Source organism: Lipophrys pholis, assembly GCF_963383615.2.
Source record: "Lipophrys pholis genome assembly, chromosome: 1".
NCBI lineage: Eukaryota > Metazoa > Chordata > Actinopteri > Blenniiformes > Blenniidae > Lipophrys > Lipophrys pholis.
The window spans coordinates 23,179,632-23,198,171 of NC_137635.1; the positions used below are offsets into that span (position 1 = coordinate 23,179,632).

General features: G+C 45.8%; 1 protein-coding gene across 1 annotated transcript in view; it reads right to left on the minus strand.

Moving 5' to 3' along the window:
• The window catches only part of myo15b (myosin XVB), a gene marked incomplete at its 5' end in the record, with an annotated part of 217,000 nt that continues 198,460 nt past the window's right edge, over positions 1-18,540 (minus strand). The window contains 6 exons of the mRNA XM_080461452.1: positions 1-1,037; positions 1,156-1,296; positions 1,928-2,061; positions 2,160-2,293; positions 3,376-3,494; positions 3,668-3,816. Coding sequence (XP_080317578.1) covers positions 951-1,037; positions 1,156-1,296; positions 1,928-2,061; positions 2,160-2,293; positions 3,376-3,494; positions 3,668-3,816 — 764 coding nt within the window. The 3' untranslated portion in view covers positions 1-950. The remainder of the gene's footprint in view (positions 1,038-1,155; positions 1,297-1,927; positions 2,062-2,159; positions 2,294-3,375; positions 3,495-3,667; positions 3,817-18,540) is intronic.

The following is an 18,540-nucleotide window of genomic DNA, read 5'->3' on the forward strand; positions in this document are numbered from 1 at the left end:
AGATGAGAGCAAATCAATCATGTTCTTTATTGTTTATAAATGATTTGTTTGTATCACAGGATCATTCTCTGACTCCAGCATCGTCAGTGGTTCTCCAGCCTTCAAGCACAAAGCGATCAAATATCAAGGAATAAAATGTGTGTGTGTGCGTGTGTGTGCGTGCGTGTGTGCGTGCGTGTGTGCGTGCGTGCGTGCGTGCGTGCGTGCGTGCGTGCGTGCGTGCGTGCGTGCGTGCGTGCGTGCGTGCGTGCGTGCGTGCGTGCGTGCGTGCGTGCGTGCGTGTGTGTGTGTGTACTCAAGAGGTTTGGCTCTGACTGCAGGAGCCCATGGAAGATTTGAGATCATCTCACTATATTGAATGAATTCATGAAAACCGTCACACTGAGCAGAGATCAAAGCCGGACAAGCTGGCGTGAGCGGCGCCGGGCCTCCCACTGAGCCACAGCAGGTCTGACAAGACCAGGCTTCTTTCATCTCTCACTTTGATCTGTCCATCCACACCAGAAAAAACATTCGCTTTCTCCACGTCGATCCTTTCTTCCACACGCCACCCTGGAAATGACTCGAAGCCGTGTAATACATATGGCAGGTCTGGAGGTGGCGCTGAAGGTGGAGGTGGAGCATGAAAAATCCTTGTATCGGAGAAATCTACGTCAGTCATTAAAGCGACGAGCATCAGCAGCTTCTGCTCCACCGGCAGCAGGGAGTCCTCCATGTTGGTGTTGAGTGATGTCACAGAGAGGGATGTGGGTTTATAGGTTGGGGGGGTGGGGGGTGGGGGGGGTTCAGAGCTACTGTATTAACCTGCAGAATGACACAGACATCTGTGGCCATTATTTCCTCCCATTTTGTTGATTCATTTCATAATGTTTACAAATAAATATCATTTCTGTTGAAGCGATTCATGGGTTCAGGTTCTGGTGGTTCAGGTTACGGTGGTTCCACTCGCTCTACTGGAAGCCGGCGAGCGACCCGGGGAGCGACGGTGGAATCAGCATCTCGATGAACTGAGCGATGAGGTGGCACATCTCTCTAGCCTGAAACACAAAGCGAGACGCACTCCGTCACCTGGAGCTGCTGAACCAATCAGAACACAGTCTGGCTCAGACCGGCCGGACCTCAGACCAGAACCAGGCGGACGAGCCGGAGCCTCACCTGTTTGAGATGAACGGTGAGTTTCCCGACATTGGCTGGACTGTCATGGTGGAGCTCCACCGCTGGCAGTTTGCCCTGTCTTTTGGGGCGGATGGTGCGAATGGACTGGATGTCCTCCAGGTGGATGTGGAGCAGCTGGGCCTGCAGACGGTAAAACACCATCAGGTCACATGACCTGTAGAAACACTGAGACGTCAGGAGGCAGAAGGATTTTTGAAGCGGACCGAGAGAAGTTTGGCGCAGGAGTCTGAAGCGGGAAACGTCTGGGACCAGAAGAGCGTTGAAGCTGTTCTCTGGACCACAGAACCTGCTAACCCTTTCCAATGCACCACCTGTGAATCTGCAGTGACGGTGTTTCAAGTTTAGCTCATTTCTCATTGGTACCTTTTGCGTTTAGTGACGGTCTGCAGACACACGAGCCGGCAGAGGCTGGTTCACCATGTGGTACCACCTGACCGACCGAGTGCTGCTCTACGTTCACAGGAACCTTGGTTCCATGTCCAGACTGCTGTCAGACTTTAGATCTAGTCCTTGATGGTTTACTGCCACGTGGCAGAGGCAGCAGCTACTATTGAATCCAATTGGTTCCAGCCGTTGTTCAAGGAAGCGTCCCTCTGAGGAGACGTGTCGGTCTGTCCCGCTCGGTCCAGGGTCTCCGTCTGGTTTTCAGAGGGAAGCTAAGACGTCTTAGGGGCTTTAAGGGACAGCGGCAGTGGAGGGGAGGGATCTGTCCTGCAGGAGGTTCAAGACTGCAGATATGGAGGCCAACTACCTGTGATGTGCGGTGAAGGAAGAGCACCCCCTTCTGGTTGATGCTGACGATGCAGGGGGACGCCATGCCCCGCTGGCTCACCTTCTGCACCAAGAAGGTGTTGGAGCCAAACAGAGGGAAGGTCGACAGCAACTCTGGCAGGGAGGAAGAAGACATGTCAAGAGAGAAGAAGAAAAGACAATATGGGAGGGGAGGGGAGGGGAAGGGGGGGGGGGGGGGGGGGGCGTCTCACCAATGAATCGTATCTTAGCGTCCATGGGCTGCAGGTTGTTCATGGCGGTCATGTGACTCCGACACAGAGAGTGAATCTCCTCCAGGGAGGCGCTGATCCCCGTCTGGGTGGGCAGGTACTCTTTGACCTCTGACCTGGAAACCACAACACAACAGTCCACTTCACTACCCCAGACGCTCCAGAGACACTTCCTGTTGAGTGAAACACTGAACATAAGATTTGTAGTTTATTTCCACCGGCTGTCTTTTATTGTCCTGAACGATCTGCTGACGTGGACGTTCTGACTCACTTCAGATCTTCAGAGAGAAAACTGAGGAATACAAATATCCTGAAGCCCCGAGGACATCCTCCTGAAACAGCTTCACTCACCACACCAGTCCACACTGGACGAGACGAGACGAGACGAGACAATATAAGATGATACAATATGAGACGAGACAAGACAAGACGATATGAAACAAGATGAGACCAGACAAAATGAGACGAGACAAGACTAAACAAGATGATATGAGACGATACGAGACAAAACGATACGAGACAAGATAATACGAGACAAGATAATACGAGACAAGATAATACGAGAGAAAACGATACGAGACAAGATAATACGAGACGAGACGATAAGAAACAAAATATGAGACGAGATGATACAAGACAAGATAATACGAGACAAAACGATACGAGACAAGATAATACGAGACAAGATAATACGAGACGAGACGATAAGAAACAAAATATGAGACAAGATGATACAAGACAAGATAATACGAGACGAGACGATACGAAACAAGATGATATGAGATGAGACCATACGATATGAGAAGACAAGGCCATACGAGACGAGACCATACGATATGAGACGGGACGAGATGATACCAGACGAGACGAGACAAGATGAAAGGAAACGATACGAGAGAAAATGATACAAGACGAGACGATACGTGAGGAGACGATGCGAGAAAAGACGAGACGAAACGATACAAGATGATACGAGACGATATCAGAGCAGTAAAAACTTGAGGAGACAAGTATGAACAAGAGGTGGGGGGAGTGAAAGACATGGTGCTGAATTGAGCTTAGTGTGTAACACACACACACACACACACACACACACACACACACACACACACACACACACACACACACACACACACACACACACACACACACACACACACACACACACACACACACACACACACACACACACACTCACAGGGACGGCTCGTAGTTGTGACCGAGAGAAAGATGCTGCAGGGCTGAGAGCTGAGCGATCTGCTGAGCTGCTGCTGAGACAGGAAGTGTCAGTTGTCCACATAGGAAGTCAGCCAGGAGCTGCAGGGACACACACACACACACACACACACACACACACACACACACACACACACACACACACACACACACACACACACACACACACACACACACACACACACACACACACACGGTGAGCAGACGACAGGGAGTGTGAGTCGGGGTTGACCTGGTGTGTTTGAGCGTCTCACCTGCTGGAAGTGCAGGTCGATGTAAAGGTCGTTGGTGAAGGTGAGAGGCTCCACCCAGACGACTCTCCTCATGGAAACAACCACCGACTCATCGTCCAGCAGGAAGTCCAGCACGTATTCATCAGGGTGGAGCGGACGCACCATCCCGTCTGAGGGGGGGGGGGGGGGGGGGGGGGGGGCATTAATGTCTTTATTCTCCTCATGTCCTCCTCCAACATTAACAACAGGGTCCTCTCACACTCCATAACCTTTCAACATTAACCCTCTCACCTTCCAACATTAACCCTCTCACTCTCCAACATTAACCCTCTAACCTACTCACCTTCCAACATTAACCCTCTCACTCTCCAACATTAACCCTCTAACCTACTCACCTTCCAACATTAACCCTCTCACCTTCCAACATTAACCCTCTCACTCTCCAACATTAACCCTCTAACCTACTCACCTTCCAACATTAACCCTCTCACTCTCCAACATTAACCCTCTAACCTACTCACCTTCCAACATTAACCCTCTAACCTACTCACCCTCCAGAATTAACCCTCTCACGTTCCAACATTAACCCTCTTACTCTCCCACATTAACCCTCTCACGTTCCAACATTAACCCTCTCACTCTCCAACATTAGCCCTCTCACCCTTCAACATTAACCCTCTCACTCTCCAACATTAACCCTATAACCCTCTAATTCTCTAACATTAACCCTCTAACCCTCTCACGTTCCAACATTAACCCTCTCACTCTCCAACATTAACCCTATAACCCTCTAATTCTCTAACATTAACCCTCTAACCCTCTCACGTTCCACAATTAACCCTCTCACTCTCTAACATTAACCCTCTAACCCTCTCACGTTCCAACATTAACCCTCTCACTCTCCAACATTAACCATCTCACATTCCAACATTAACCCTCTCACCCTCCAACATTAACCCTCTCACTCTCCAACATTAGCCCTCTCACATTCCAACATTAACCCTCTCACCCTCCAACATTAACCATCTCACATTCCAACATTAACCCTCTCACCCTCCAACATTAACCCTCTCACTCTCCAACATTAACCCTCTCACTCTCCAAAATTAACCCTCTCACCTTCAAACATTAAACCTCTCACTCTCCAACATTAACCCTCTCACTCTCCAACATTAGTCCTCTCACATTCCAACATTAACCCTCTCACCCTCGAACATTAACCATCCCACATTCCAACATTAACCCTCTCACCCTCCAACATTAACCCTCTCACCCTCCAACATTAACCATCTCACATTCAAACATTAACCCTCTCACCCTCCAACATTAACCCTCTCACTCTCCAACATTAGCCCTCTCACATTCCAACATTAACCCTCTCACCCTCCAACATTAACCATCTCACATTCCAACATTAACCCTCTCACCCTCAAACATTAACCCTCTCACTCTCCAACATTAACCCTCTCACTCTCCAAAATTAACCCTCTCACCTTCAAACATTAAACCTCTCACTCTCCAAAATTAACCCTCCCACCTTCCAACATTAGCCCTCTCACATTCCAACATTAACCCTCTCACCCTCCAACATTAACCATCCCACATTCCAACATTAACCCTCTCACCCTCCAACATTAACCCTCTCACCCTCCAACATTAACCATCTCACATTCCAACATTAACCCTCTCACCCTCCAACATTAACCCTCTCACTCTCCAACATTAGCCCTCTCACATTCCAACATTAACCCTCTCACCCTCCAACATTAACCATCTCACATTCCAACATTAACCCTCTCACCCTCCAACATTAACCCTCTCACTCTCCAACATTAACCCTCTCACACTCCAACATTAACCCTCTCACCTTCCAACATTAATCCTCTCACTCTCCAACATTAACCCTCTAACCTACTCACCTTCCAACCTTAACCATTTCACCTTCCAACATTAACCCTCTCACTCTCCAACATTAACCCTCTCACCCTCCAGAATTAACCCTCTCACGTTCCAACATTAACCCTCTCACTCTCCAACATTAGCCCTCTCACCCTCCAACATTAACCCTCTCACTCTCCAACATTAACCCTATAACCCTCTAATTCTCTAACATTAACCCTCTAACCCTCTCACATTCCAACATTAACCCTCTCACTCTCCAACATTAACCCTATAACCCTCTAATTCTCTAACATTAACCCTCTAACCCTCTCACGTTCCAACATTAACCCTCTCACTCTCTAACATTAACCCTCTAACCCTCTCACGTTCCAACATTAACCCTCTCACTCTCCAACATTAGCCCTCTCACATTCCAACTTTAACCCTCTCACCCTCCAACATTAACCCTCTCACATTCCAACATTAACCCTCTCACCCTCCAACATTAACCCTCTCACCCTCCAACATTAACCGTCTCATCTTCCAACAATAACCCTCTCACTCTCCAACATTAACCCTCTCACTCTCCAACATTAGCCCTCTCACGCTCAGACATTAACCCTCTAACTCGCCAAAATTAACCCTCTCACCTTCCAACATTAACCCTCTCACTCTCCAATATTAACCCTCTCACGTTCCAATATTAACCCTCTAACCCTCCAACATTAACCCTCTCACCTTCCAACATTAGCCCTCTCACTCTCCGAAATTAGCCATCTCACCCTCCAACATTAACCCTCTCACTCTCCAACATTAACTCTCTTAACTTCCAAAATTAGCCCTCTCACCTTCCAACATTAACCCTCTCACTCTAACCCTCTCACCCTCCAACATTAACCCTCTCACCTTCAAACATTAGCCCTCTCACTCTCCAAAATTAGTCCTCTCACCCTCCAAAATTAACCCTCTCAAATTCCAATATTAACCCTCTCACTCTCCAATATAACCCCTCTCAAATTCCAATATTAACCCTCTCACTCTTCAACATTAACCCTCTCACCTTCCAACATTAACCCTCTCACTCTCCAACATTAGCCCTCTCACCCTCCAACATTAACCCTCTCACTTTCCAACCTTAATCCTGTCACTCTCCAACATTAACCCTCTCACCTTCCAACATTAACCCTCTCACTCTCCAACATTAGCCCTCTCACTCTCCAACATTAAACCTCTCACTCTCCAACATTAACCCTCTCACTCTCCAACATTAGCCCTCTCACATTCCAACATTAACCCTCTCACCCTCCAACATTAACCATCTCACATTCCAACATTAACCCTCTCACCCTCCAACATTAACCCTCTCACCCTCCAACATTAACCGTCTCATCTTCCAACAATAACCCTCTCACTCTCCAACATTAATGCCCTCACCCTCCAACATTAACCCTCTCACCTTCCAACATTAACCGTCTCAACTTCCAACATTAACCGTCTCACTCTCCAACATTAACCCTCTCACTCTCCAACATTAACCCTCTCACTCTCCAACATTAGCCCTCTCACGCTCAGACATTAACCCTCTAACTCGCCAAAATTAACCCTCTCACCTTCCAACATTAGCCCTCTCACTCTCCAAAATTAGCCATCTCACCCTCCAACATTAACCCTCTCACTCTCCAACATTAACTCTCTTAACTTCCAAAATTAGCCCTCTCACCTTCCAACATTAACCCTCTCACTCTAACCCTCTCACCCTCCAACAGTAACCCTCTCACCTTCAAACATTAGCCCTCTCACTCTCCAAAATTAGTCCTCTCACCCTCCAAAATTAACCCTCTCACCTTCCAAAATTAACCCTCTCACTTTCCAATATTAACCCTCTCACTCTCCAACATTAGTCCTCTCACATTCCAACATTAACCCTCTCACTTTCCAACCTTAATCCTGTCACTCTCCAACATTAACCCTCTCACCTTCCAACATTAACCCTCTCACTCTCCAACATTAGCCCTCTCACTCTCCAACATTAAACCTCTCACTCTCCAACATTAACCCTCTCACTCTCCAACATTAACCCTCTCACCTTCCAACATTAACCGTCTCACCTTCCAACATTAGTCCTCTCACCCTCCAACATTAACCCTCTCACTCTCCAACATTAACTCTCTCACTCTAACCCTCTCACCCTCCAACATTAACCCTCTCACCTTCAAACATTAGCCCTCTCACTCTCCAAAATTAGTCCTCTCACCCTCCAAAATTAACCCTCTCACCTTCCAAAATTAACCCTCTCACTTTCCAATATTAACCCTCTCAAATTCCAATATAAACCCTCTCACTCTCCAACATTAACCCTCTCACCTTCCAACATTAACCCTCTCACTCTCCAACATTAGCCCTCTCACCCTCCAACATTAACCCTCTCACTTTCCAACCTTAATCCTGTCACTCTCCAACATTAACCCTCTCACCTTCCAACATTAACCCTCTCACTCTCCAACATTAGCCCTCTCACTCTCCAACATTAACCCTCTCACCTTCCAACATTAACCGTCTCACCTTCCAACATTAGTCCTCTCACCCTCCAACATTAACCCTCTCACTCTCCAACATTAACTCTCTTAACTTCCAAAATCATCCCTCTCACCTTCCAACATTAACCCTCTCACTTTCCAATATTAACCCTCTCACCTTCCAACATTAGCCCTCTCACCCTCAGACATTAACCCTCTAACTCGTCAAAATAAACCCTCTCACCTTCCAACATTAACCCTCTCACTCTCCAAAATTAACCCTCTCACCTTCCAACATTAACCCTCTCACTTTCCAAAATTAAGCCTCTCACCTTCTAACATTAGCCATATCACTCTCCAACATTAGCCCTCTCACCCTCCAACATTAACCCTCTCACTCTCCAACATGAACTCTCTTAACTTCCAAAATTAACCTTCTCACCTTCAAACATTAACCCTCTCACTCTCCAAAATTAACCCTCTCACCTTCCAACATTAACCCTCTCACCTTCCAATATTAACCCTCTCACGTTCCAATATTAACCCTCTCACCTTCCAACATTAACTCTCTTAACTTCCAACATTAACCCTCTCACCTTCAAACATTAACCCTCTCACTCTCCAAAATTCACCCTCTCACCTTCCAACATTAACCCTCTCACTTTCCAAAATTAACCCTCTCACCTTCCAACATGAACCCTCTCACTCTCCAACATGAACCCTTGCACCATCCAACATTAACCCTCTCACTCTCCAACATTAACCCTCTCACCTTCCAACATTAACCCTCTCACCCTCCAACATTAACCCTCTCACTCTCCAACATTAACCCTCTCACCTTCCAACATTAACCCTCTCACCCTCCAACATTAACCCTCTCACTCTCCAACATTAACTCTCTTAACTTCCAAAATTAACCCTCTCACCTTCCAACATTAACCCTCTCACTTTCCAATATTAACCCTCTCACCTTCCAATATTAACCCTCTCACTCTCCAACATTAACCCTCTCACGGTCCAACATTAACCCTCTCACCCTCCAACATGAACCCTCGCACCATCCAACATTAACCCTCTCACTCTCCAACATTAACCCTCTCACCTTCCAACAATAACCCTCTCACCTTCCAACATTAGCCCTCTCACCCTCAGACATTAACCCTCTAACTCGCCAAAATAAACCCTCTCACCTTCCAACATTAACCCCCTCACTCTCCAACATTAGCCCTCTCACCCTCCAACATTAACCCTCTCACTCTCCAACATTAACTCTCTTAACTTCCAAAATTAACCCTCTCACCTTCAAACATTAAACCTCTCACTCTCCAAAATTAACCCTCTCACCTTCCAACATTAACCCTCTCACTTTCCAAAATTAACCCTCTCACCTTCCAACATTAGCCCTCTCACCCTCCAACATTAACCATCTCACTTTCCAACCTTAATCCTGTCACTCTCCAACATAAACCCTCTCACCTTCCAACATTAACCCTCTCACTCTCCAACATTAACCCCCTCACTCTCCAACATTAACCCTCTTAACTTCCAAAATTAACCCTCTCACCTTCCAACTTTAACCCTCTCACTCTCCAACATTAACACTCTCACTCTCCAACATTAACCCTCTCACTCTCCAACATTAGCCCTCTCAAGCTCAGACATTAATCCTCTAACTCGCCTAAATTAACCCTCTCACCTTCCAACATTAACCCTCTAACTCTCCAATTTTAACCCTCTCACGTTCCAATATTAACCCTCTAACCCTCCAACATTAACCCTCTCACCTTCCAACATTAGCCCTCTCACTCTCCTAAATTAGCCCTCTCACCCTCCAACATTGACCCTATCACTCTCCAACATTAACTCTCTTAACTTCCAAAATTAACCCTCTCACCTTCCAACATTAACCGTCTCACTCTCCAATATTAACCCTCTCACGTTCCAATATTAACCCTCTCACCCTCCAACATTAACCCTCTCACCTTCCAACAATAGCCCTCTCACTCTCAAAAATTAGTCCTCTCACCCTCCAAAATTAACCCTCTCACCTTCCAACATTAACCCTCTCACTTTCCAATATTAACCCTCTCAAATTCCAATATTAACACTCTCACTCTCCAATATAACCCCTCTCAAATTCCACTATTAACCCTCTCACTGTTCAACATTAACCCTCTCACCTTCCAACATTAAACCTCTCACTCTCCAACATTAGCCCTCTCACCCTCCAACATTAACCCTCTCACCTTCCAACCTTAATCTTGTCACTCTCCAACATTAACCCTCTCACTCTCCAACATTAGCCCTCATACTCTCCAACATTAACCCTCTCACTCTCCAACATTAGCCCTCTCACTCTCCAACATTAAACCTCTCACTCTCCAACATTAACCCTCTCACTCTCCAACATTAACCGTCTCACTCTCCAACATTAACCCTCTCACCTTCCAACATTAACCGTCTCACCTTCCAACCTTAACCCTCTCACCTTCAAACATTAACCGTCTCACTCTCCAACATTAGTCCTCTCACCCTCCAACATTAACCCTCTCACTCTCCAACATTAGCCCTCGCACCCTCCAACATTAACCCTGTCACCTTCCAACATTAGCCCTCGCACCCTCCAACATTAACCCTCTCACTCTCCAACATTAACCCTCTCACACTCCAACATTAACCGTCTCACCTTCCAACCTTAACCCTCTCACCTTCCAACATTAACCCTCTCACTCTCCAACATTAACCCTCTCACCTTCCAACATTAACTGTCTCACCTTCCAACCTTAACCCTCTCACCTTCCAACCTTATCCCTCTCACCTTCAAACATTAACCCTCTCACTCTCCAACATTAGCCCTCTCAACCTCCAACATTAACCCTCTCAATCTCCAACATTAACTCTCTTAACTTCCAAAATTAACCCTCTCACCTTCCAACATTAACCCTCTCACTTTCCAATATTAACCCTCTCAAATTCCAATATTAACCCTCTCACTCTCCAATATAACCCCTCTCAAATTCCAATATTAACCCTCTCACTCTTCAACATTAACCCTCTCACCTTCCAACATTAAACTTCTCACTCTCCAACATTAGCCCTCTCACCCTCCAACATTAACCCTCTCACCTTCCAACCTTAATCCTGTCACTCTCCAACATTAACCCTCTCACCTGCTAAAATTAACCCTCTCACTCTCCAACATTAGCCCTCTCACTCTCCAACATTAACCCTCTCACTCTCCAACATTAACCCTCTCACCTTCAAACATTAACCCTCTCAACCTCCAACATTAACCCTCGCACCTTCCAACATTAACCCTCTCACTCTCCAACATTAACCCTCTAACCTTCCAACATTAACCCTCTCACCTTCCAACATTAACCCTCTCACTCTCCAACATTAACCCTCTCACCTTTCAACATTAGCCCTCGCACCCTCCAACATTAACCCTCTCACCTTCCAACATTAGCCCTCGCACCTTCAAACATTAACCCTCTCACTCTCCAACATTAATGCTCTCACCCTCAAACATTAACCCTCTCACTCTCAAACATTAACCCTCTTACACTCCAACATTAACCGTCTCACCTTCCAACCTTAACCCTCTCACCCTCCAACATTAACCCTCTCACCCTCCAACATTAACCGTCTCATCTTCCAACAATAACCCTCTCACTCTCCAACATTAATGCCCTCACCCTCCAACATTAACCCTCTCACCTTCCAACATTAACCGTCTCAACTTCCAACATTAACCGTCTCACTCTCCAACATTAACCCTCTCACTCTCCAACATTAACCCTCTCACTCTCCAACATTAGCCCTCTCACGCTCAGACATTAACCCTCTAACTCGCCAAAATTAACCCTCTCACCTTCCAACATTAGCCCTCTCACTCTCCAAAATTAGCCATCTCACCCTCCAACATTAACCCTCTCACTCTCCAACATTAACTCTCTTAACTTCCAAAATTAGCCCTCTCACCTTCCAACATTAACCCTCTCACTCTAACCCTCTCACCCTCCAACAGTAACCCTCTCACCTTCAAACATTAGCCCTCTCACTCTCCAAAATTAGTCCTCTCACCCTCCAAAATTAACCCTCTCACCTTCCAAAATTAACCCTCTCACTTTCCAATATTAACCCTCTCACTCTCCAACATTAGTCCTCTCACATTCCAACATTAACCCTCTCACTTTCCAACCTTAATCCTGTCACTCTCCAACATTAACCCTCTCACCTTCCAACATTAACCCTCTCACTCTCCAACATTAGCCCTCTCACTCTCCAACATTAAACCTCTCACTCTCCAACATTAACCCTCTCACTCTCCAACATTAACCCTCTCACCTTCCAACATTAACCGTCTCACCTTCCAACATTAGTCCTCTCACCCTCCAACATTAACCCTCTCACTCTCCAATATTAACTCTCTCACTCTAACCCTCTCACCCTCCAACATTAACCCTCTCACCTTCAAACATTAGCCCTCTCACTCTCCAAAATTAGTCCTCTCACCCTCCAAAATTAACCCTCTCACCTTCCAAAATTAACCCTCTCACTTTCCAATATTAACCCTCTCAAATTCCAATATAAACCCTCTCACTCTCCAACATTAACCCTCTCACCTTCCAACATTAACCCTCTCACTCTCCAACATTAGCCCTCTCACCCTCCAACATTAACCCTCTCACTTTCCAACCTTAATCCTGTCACTCTCCAACATTAACCCTCTCACCTTCCAACATTAACCCTCTCACTCTCCAACATTAGCCCTCTCACTCTCCAACATTAACCCTCTCACCTTCCAACATTAACCGTCTCACCTTCCAACATTAGTCCTCTCACCCTCCAACATTAACCCTCTCACTCTCCAACATTAACTCTCTTAACTTCCAAAATCATCCCTCTCACCTTCCAACATTAACCCTCTCACTTTCCAATATTAACCCTCTCACCTTCCAACATTAGCCCTCTCACCCTCAGACATTAACCCTCTAACTCGTCAAAATAAACCCTCTCAACTTCCAACATTAACCCTCTCACTCTCCAAAATTAACCCTCTCACCTTCCAACATTAACCCTCTCACTTTCCAAAATTAACCCTCTCACCTTCTAACATTAGCCATATCACTCTCCAACATTAGCCCTCTCACCCTCCAACATTAACCCTCTCACTCTCCAACATGAACTCTCTTAACTTCCAAAATTAACCTTCTCACCTTCAAACATTAACCCTCTCACTCTCCAAAATTAACCCTCTCACCTTCCAACATTAACCCTCTCACCTTCCAATATTAACCCTCTCACGTTCCAATATTAACCCTCTCACCTTCCAACATTAACTCTCTTAACTTCCAACATTAACCCTCTCACCTTCAAACATTAACCCTCTCACTCTCCAAAATTCACCCTCTCACCTTCCAACATTAACCCTCTCACTTTCCAAAATTAACCCTCTCACCTTCCAACATGAACCCTCTCACTCTCCAACATGAACCCTTGCACCATCCAACATTAACCCTCTCACTCTCCAACATTAACCCTCTCACCTTCCAACATTAACCCTCTCACCCTCCAACATTAACCCTCTCACTCTCCAACATTAACCCTCTCACCTTCCAACATTAACCCTCTCACCCTCCAACATTAACCCTCTCACTCTCCAACATTAACTCTCTTAACTTCCAAAATTAACCCTCTCACCTTCCAACATTAACCCTCTCACTTTCCAATATTAACCCTCTCACCTTCCAATATTAACCCTCTCACTCTCCAACATTAACCCTCTCACGGTCCAACATTAACCCTCTCACCCTCCAACATGAACCCTCGCACCATCCAACATTAACCCTCTCACTCTCCAACATTAACCCTCTCACCTTCCAACAATAACCCTCTCACCTTCCAACATTAGCCCTCTCACCCTCAGACATTAACCCTCTAACTCGCCAAAATAAACCCTCTCACCTTCCAACATTAACCCCCTCACTCTCCAACATTAGCCCTCTCACCCTCCAACATTAACCCTCTCACTCTCCAACATTAACTCTCTTAACTTCCAAAATTAACCCTCTCACCTTCAAACATTAAACCTCTCACTCTCCAAAATTAACCCTCTCACCTTCCAACATTAACCCTCTCACTTTCCAAAATTAACCCTCTCACCTTCCAACATTAGCCCTCTCACCCTCCAACATTAACCATCTCACTTTCCAACCTTAATCCTGTCACTCTCCAACATAAACCCTCTCACCTTCCAACATTAACCCTCTCACTCTCCAACATTAACCCCCTCACTCTCCAACATTAACCCTCTTAACTTCCAAAATTAACCCTCTCACCTTCCAACTTTAACCCTCTCACTCTCCAACATTAACACTCTCACTCTCCAACATTAACCCTCTCACTCTCCAACATTAGCCCTCTCAAGCTCAGACATTAATCCTCTAACTCGCCTAAATTAACCCTCTCACCTTCCAACATTAACCCTCTAACTCTCCAATTTTAACCCTCTCACGTTCCAATATTAACCCTCTAACCCTCCAACATTAACCCTCTCACCTTCCAACATTAGCCCTCTCACTCTCCTAAATTAGCCCTCTCACCCTCCAACATTGACCCTATCACTCTCCAACATTAACTCTCTTAACTTCCAAAATTAACCCTCTCACCTTCCAACATTAACCGTCTCACTCTCCAATATTAACCCTCTCACGTTCCAATATTAACCCTCTCACCCTCCAACATTAACCCTCTCACCTTCCAACAATAGCCCTCTCACTCTCAAAAATTAGTCCTCTCACCCTCCAAAATTAACCCTCTCACCTTCCAACATTAACCCTCTCACTTTCCAATATTAACCCTCTCAAATTCCAATATTAACACTCTCACTCTCCAATATAACCCCTCTCAAATTCCACTATTAACCCTCTCACTGTTCAACATTAACCCTCTCACCTTCCAACATTAAACCTCTCACTCTCCAACATTAGCCCTCTCACCCTCCAACATTAACCCTCTCACCTTCCAACCTTAATCTTGTCACTCTCCAACATTAACCCTCTCACTCTCCAACATTAGCCCTCATACTCTCCAACATTAACCCTCTCACTCTCCAACATTAGCCCTCTCACTCTCAAACATTAAACCTCTCACTCTCCAACATTAACCCTCTCACTCTCCAACATTAACCGTCTCACTCTCCAACATTAACCCTCTCACCTTCCAACATTAACCGTCTCACCTTCCAACCTTAACCCTCTCACCTTCAAACATTAACCGTCTCACTCTCCAACATTAGTCCTCTCACCCTCCAACATTAACCCTCTCACTCTCCAACATTAGCCCTCGCACCCTCCAACATTAACCCTGTCACCTTCCAACATTAGCCCTCGCACCCTCCAACATTAACCCTCTCACTCTCCAACATTAACCCTCTCACACTCCAACATTAACCGTCTCACCTTCCAACCTTAACCCTCTCACCTTCCAACATTAACCCTCTCACTCTCCAACATTAACCCTCTCACCTTCCAACATTAACCGTCTCACCTTCCAACCTTAACCCTCTCACCTTCCAACCTTATCCCTCTCACCTTCAAACATTAACCCTCTCACTCTCCAACATTAGCCCTCTCAACCTCCAACATTAACCCTCTCAATCTCCAACATTAACTCTCTTAACTTCCAAAATTAACCCTCTCACCTTCCAACATTAACCGTCTCAACTTCCAACATTAACCCTCTCACTCTCCAACATTAGTCCTCTCACCCTCCAACATTAACCCTCTCACTCTCCAACATTAACTCTCTTAACTTCCAAAATCATCCCTCTCACCTTCCAACATTAACCCTCTCACTTTCCAATATTAACCCTCTCACCTTCCAACATTAGCCCTCTCACCCTCAGACATTAACCCTCTAACTCGTCAAAATAAACCCTCTCACCTTCCAACATTAACCCTCTCACTCTACAATATTAACCCTCTCACTCTCCAACATTAACCCTCTCAGCTTCCAACATTAACCCTCTCACTCTCCAATATTAACCCTCTCACCCTCCAACATTAACCCTCTCACCTTCTAACATTAGCCATCTCACTCTCCAACATTAGCCCTCTCACCCTCCAACATTAACCCTCTCACTCTCCAACATGAACTCTCTTAACTTCCAAAATTAACCTTCTCACCTTCAAACATTAACCCTCTCACTCTCCAAAATTATCCCTCTCACCTTCCAACATTAACCCTCTCACCTTCCAATATTAACCCTCTCACGTTCCAATATTAACCCTCTCACCTTCCAACATTAACTCTCTTAACTTCCAACATTAACCCTCTCACCTTCAAACATTAACCCTCTCACTCTCCAAAATTAACCCTCTCACCTTCCAACATTAACCCTCTCACTTTCCAAAATTAACCCTCTCACCTTCCAACATGAACCCTCTCACTCTCCAACATTAAGCCTCTCACGGTCCAACATTAACCCTCTCACCCTCCAACATGAACCCTTGCACCATCCAACATTAACCCTCTCACTCTCCAACATTAACCCTCGCACCTTCCAACATTAACCCTCTCACCCTCCAACATTAACCCTCTCACTCTCCAACATTAACTCTCTTAACTTCCAAAATTAACCCTCTCACCTTCCAACATTAACCCTCTCACTTTCCAATATTAACCCTCTCACCTTCAAACATTAACCCTCTCACTCTCCAAAATTAACCCTCTCACCTTCCAACATTAACCCTCTCACTTTCCAAAATTAACCCTCTCACCTTCCAACATGAACCCTCTCACTCTCCAACATTAAGCCTCTCACGGTCCAACATTAACCCTCTCACCCTCCAACATGAACCCTCGCACCATCCAACATTAACCCTCTCACTCTCCAACATTAACCCTCTCACCTTCCAACATTAACCCTCTCACCCTCCAACATTAACCCTCTCACTCTCCAACATTAACTCTCTTAACTTCCAAAATTAACCCTCTCACCTTCCAACATTAACCCTCTCACTCTCCAACATTAACCCTCTCACTCTCCAACATTAGCCCTCTCACTCTCCAACATTAACCCTCTCACCTTCCAACATTAACCGTCTCACCTTCCAACATTAGTCCTCTCACCCTCCAACATTAACCCTCTCACTCTCCAACATTAACTCTCTTAACTTCCAAAATTAACCCTCTCACCTAACATTAGCCATCTCATCTAACCCTCTCACTTTCCAATATTAACCCTCTCACCTTCCAATATTAACCCTCTCACTCTCCAACATTAACCCTCTCACGGTCCAACATTAACCCTCTCACCCTCCAACATGAACCCTCGCACCATCCAACATTAACCCTCTCACTCGCCAAAATTAACCCTCTCACCTTCCAATATTAACCCCCTCACTCTCCAATATTAACCCTCTCACCTTCCAACATTAGCCCTCTCACCCTCAGACATTAACCCTCTAACTCGCCAAAATAAACCCTCTCACCTTCCAACATTAACCCCCTCACTCTCCAATATTAACCCTCTCACCCTCCAACATTAACCCTCTCACCTTCCAACATTAGCCCTCTCACTCTCCAACATTAGCCCTCTCACCCTCCAACATTAACCCTCTCACTCTCCAACATTAACTCTCTTAACTTCCAACATTAACCCTCTCACCTTCCAACATTAACCCTCTCACTCTCCAACATTAGCCCTCTCACCCTCCAACATTAACCCTCTCACTTTCCAACCTTAATCCTGTCACTCTCCAACATTAACCCTCTCACCTTCCAACATTAACCCTCTCACTCTCCAACATTAGCCCTCTCACTCTCCAACATTAAACCTCTCACTCTCCAACATTAACCCTCTCACTCTCCAACATTAACCCTCTCACCTTCCAACATTAACCGTCTCACCTTCCAACATTAGTCCTCTCACCCTCCAACATTAACCCTCTCACTCTCCAACATTAACTCTCTTAACTTCCAAAATCATCCCTCTCACCTTCCAACATTAACCCTCTCACTTTCCAATATTAACCCTCTCACTCTAACCCTCTCACCCTCCAACATTAACCCTCTCACCTTCAAACATTAGCCCTCTCACTCTCCAAAATTAGTCCTCTCACCCTCCAAAATTAACCCTCTCACTTTCCAATATTAACCCTCTCAAATTCCAATATAAACCCTCTCACTCTCCAACATTAACCCTCTCACCTTCCAACATTAACCCTCTCACTCTCCAACATTAGCCCTCTCACCCTCCAACATTAACCCTCTCACTTTCCAACCTTAATCCTGTCACTCTCCAACATTAACCCTCTCACCTTCCAACATTAACCCTCTCACTCTCCAACATTAGCCCTCTCACTCTCCAACATTAACCCTCTCACCTTCCAACATTAACCGTCTCACCTTCCAACATTAGTCCTCTCACCCTCCAACATTAACCCTCTCACTCTCCAACATTAACTCTCTTAACTTCCAAAATCATCC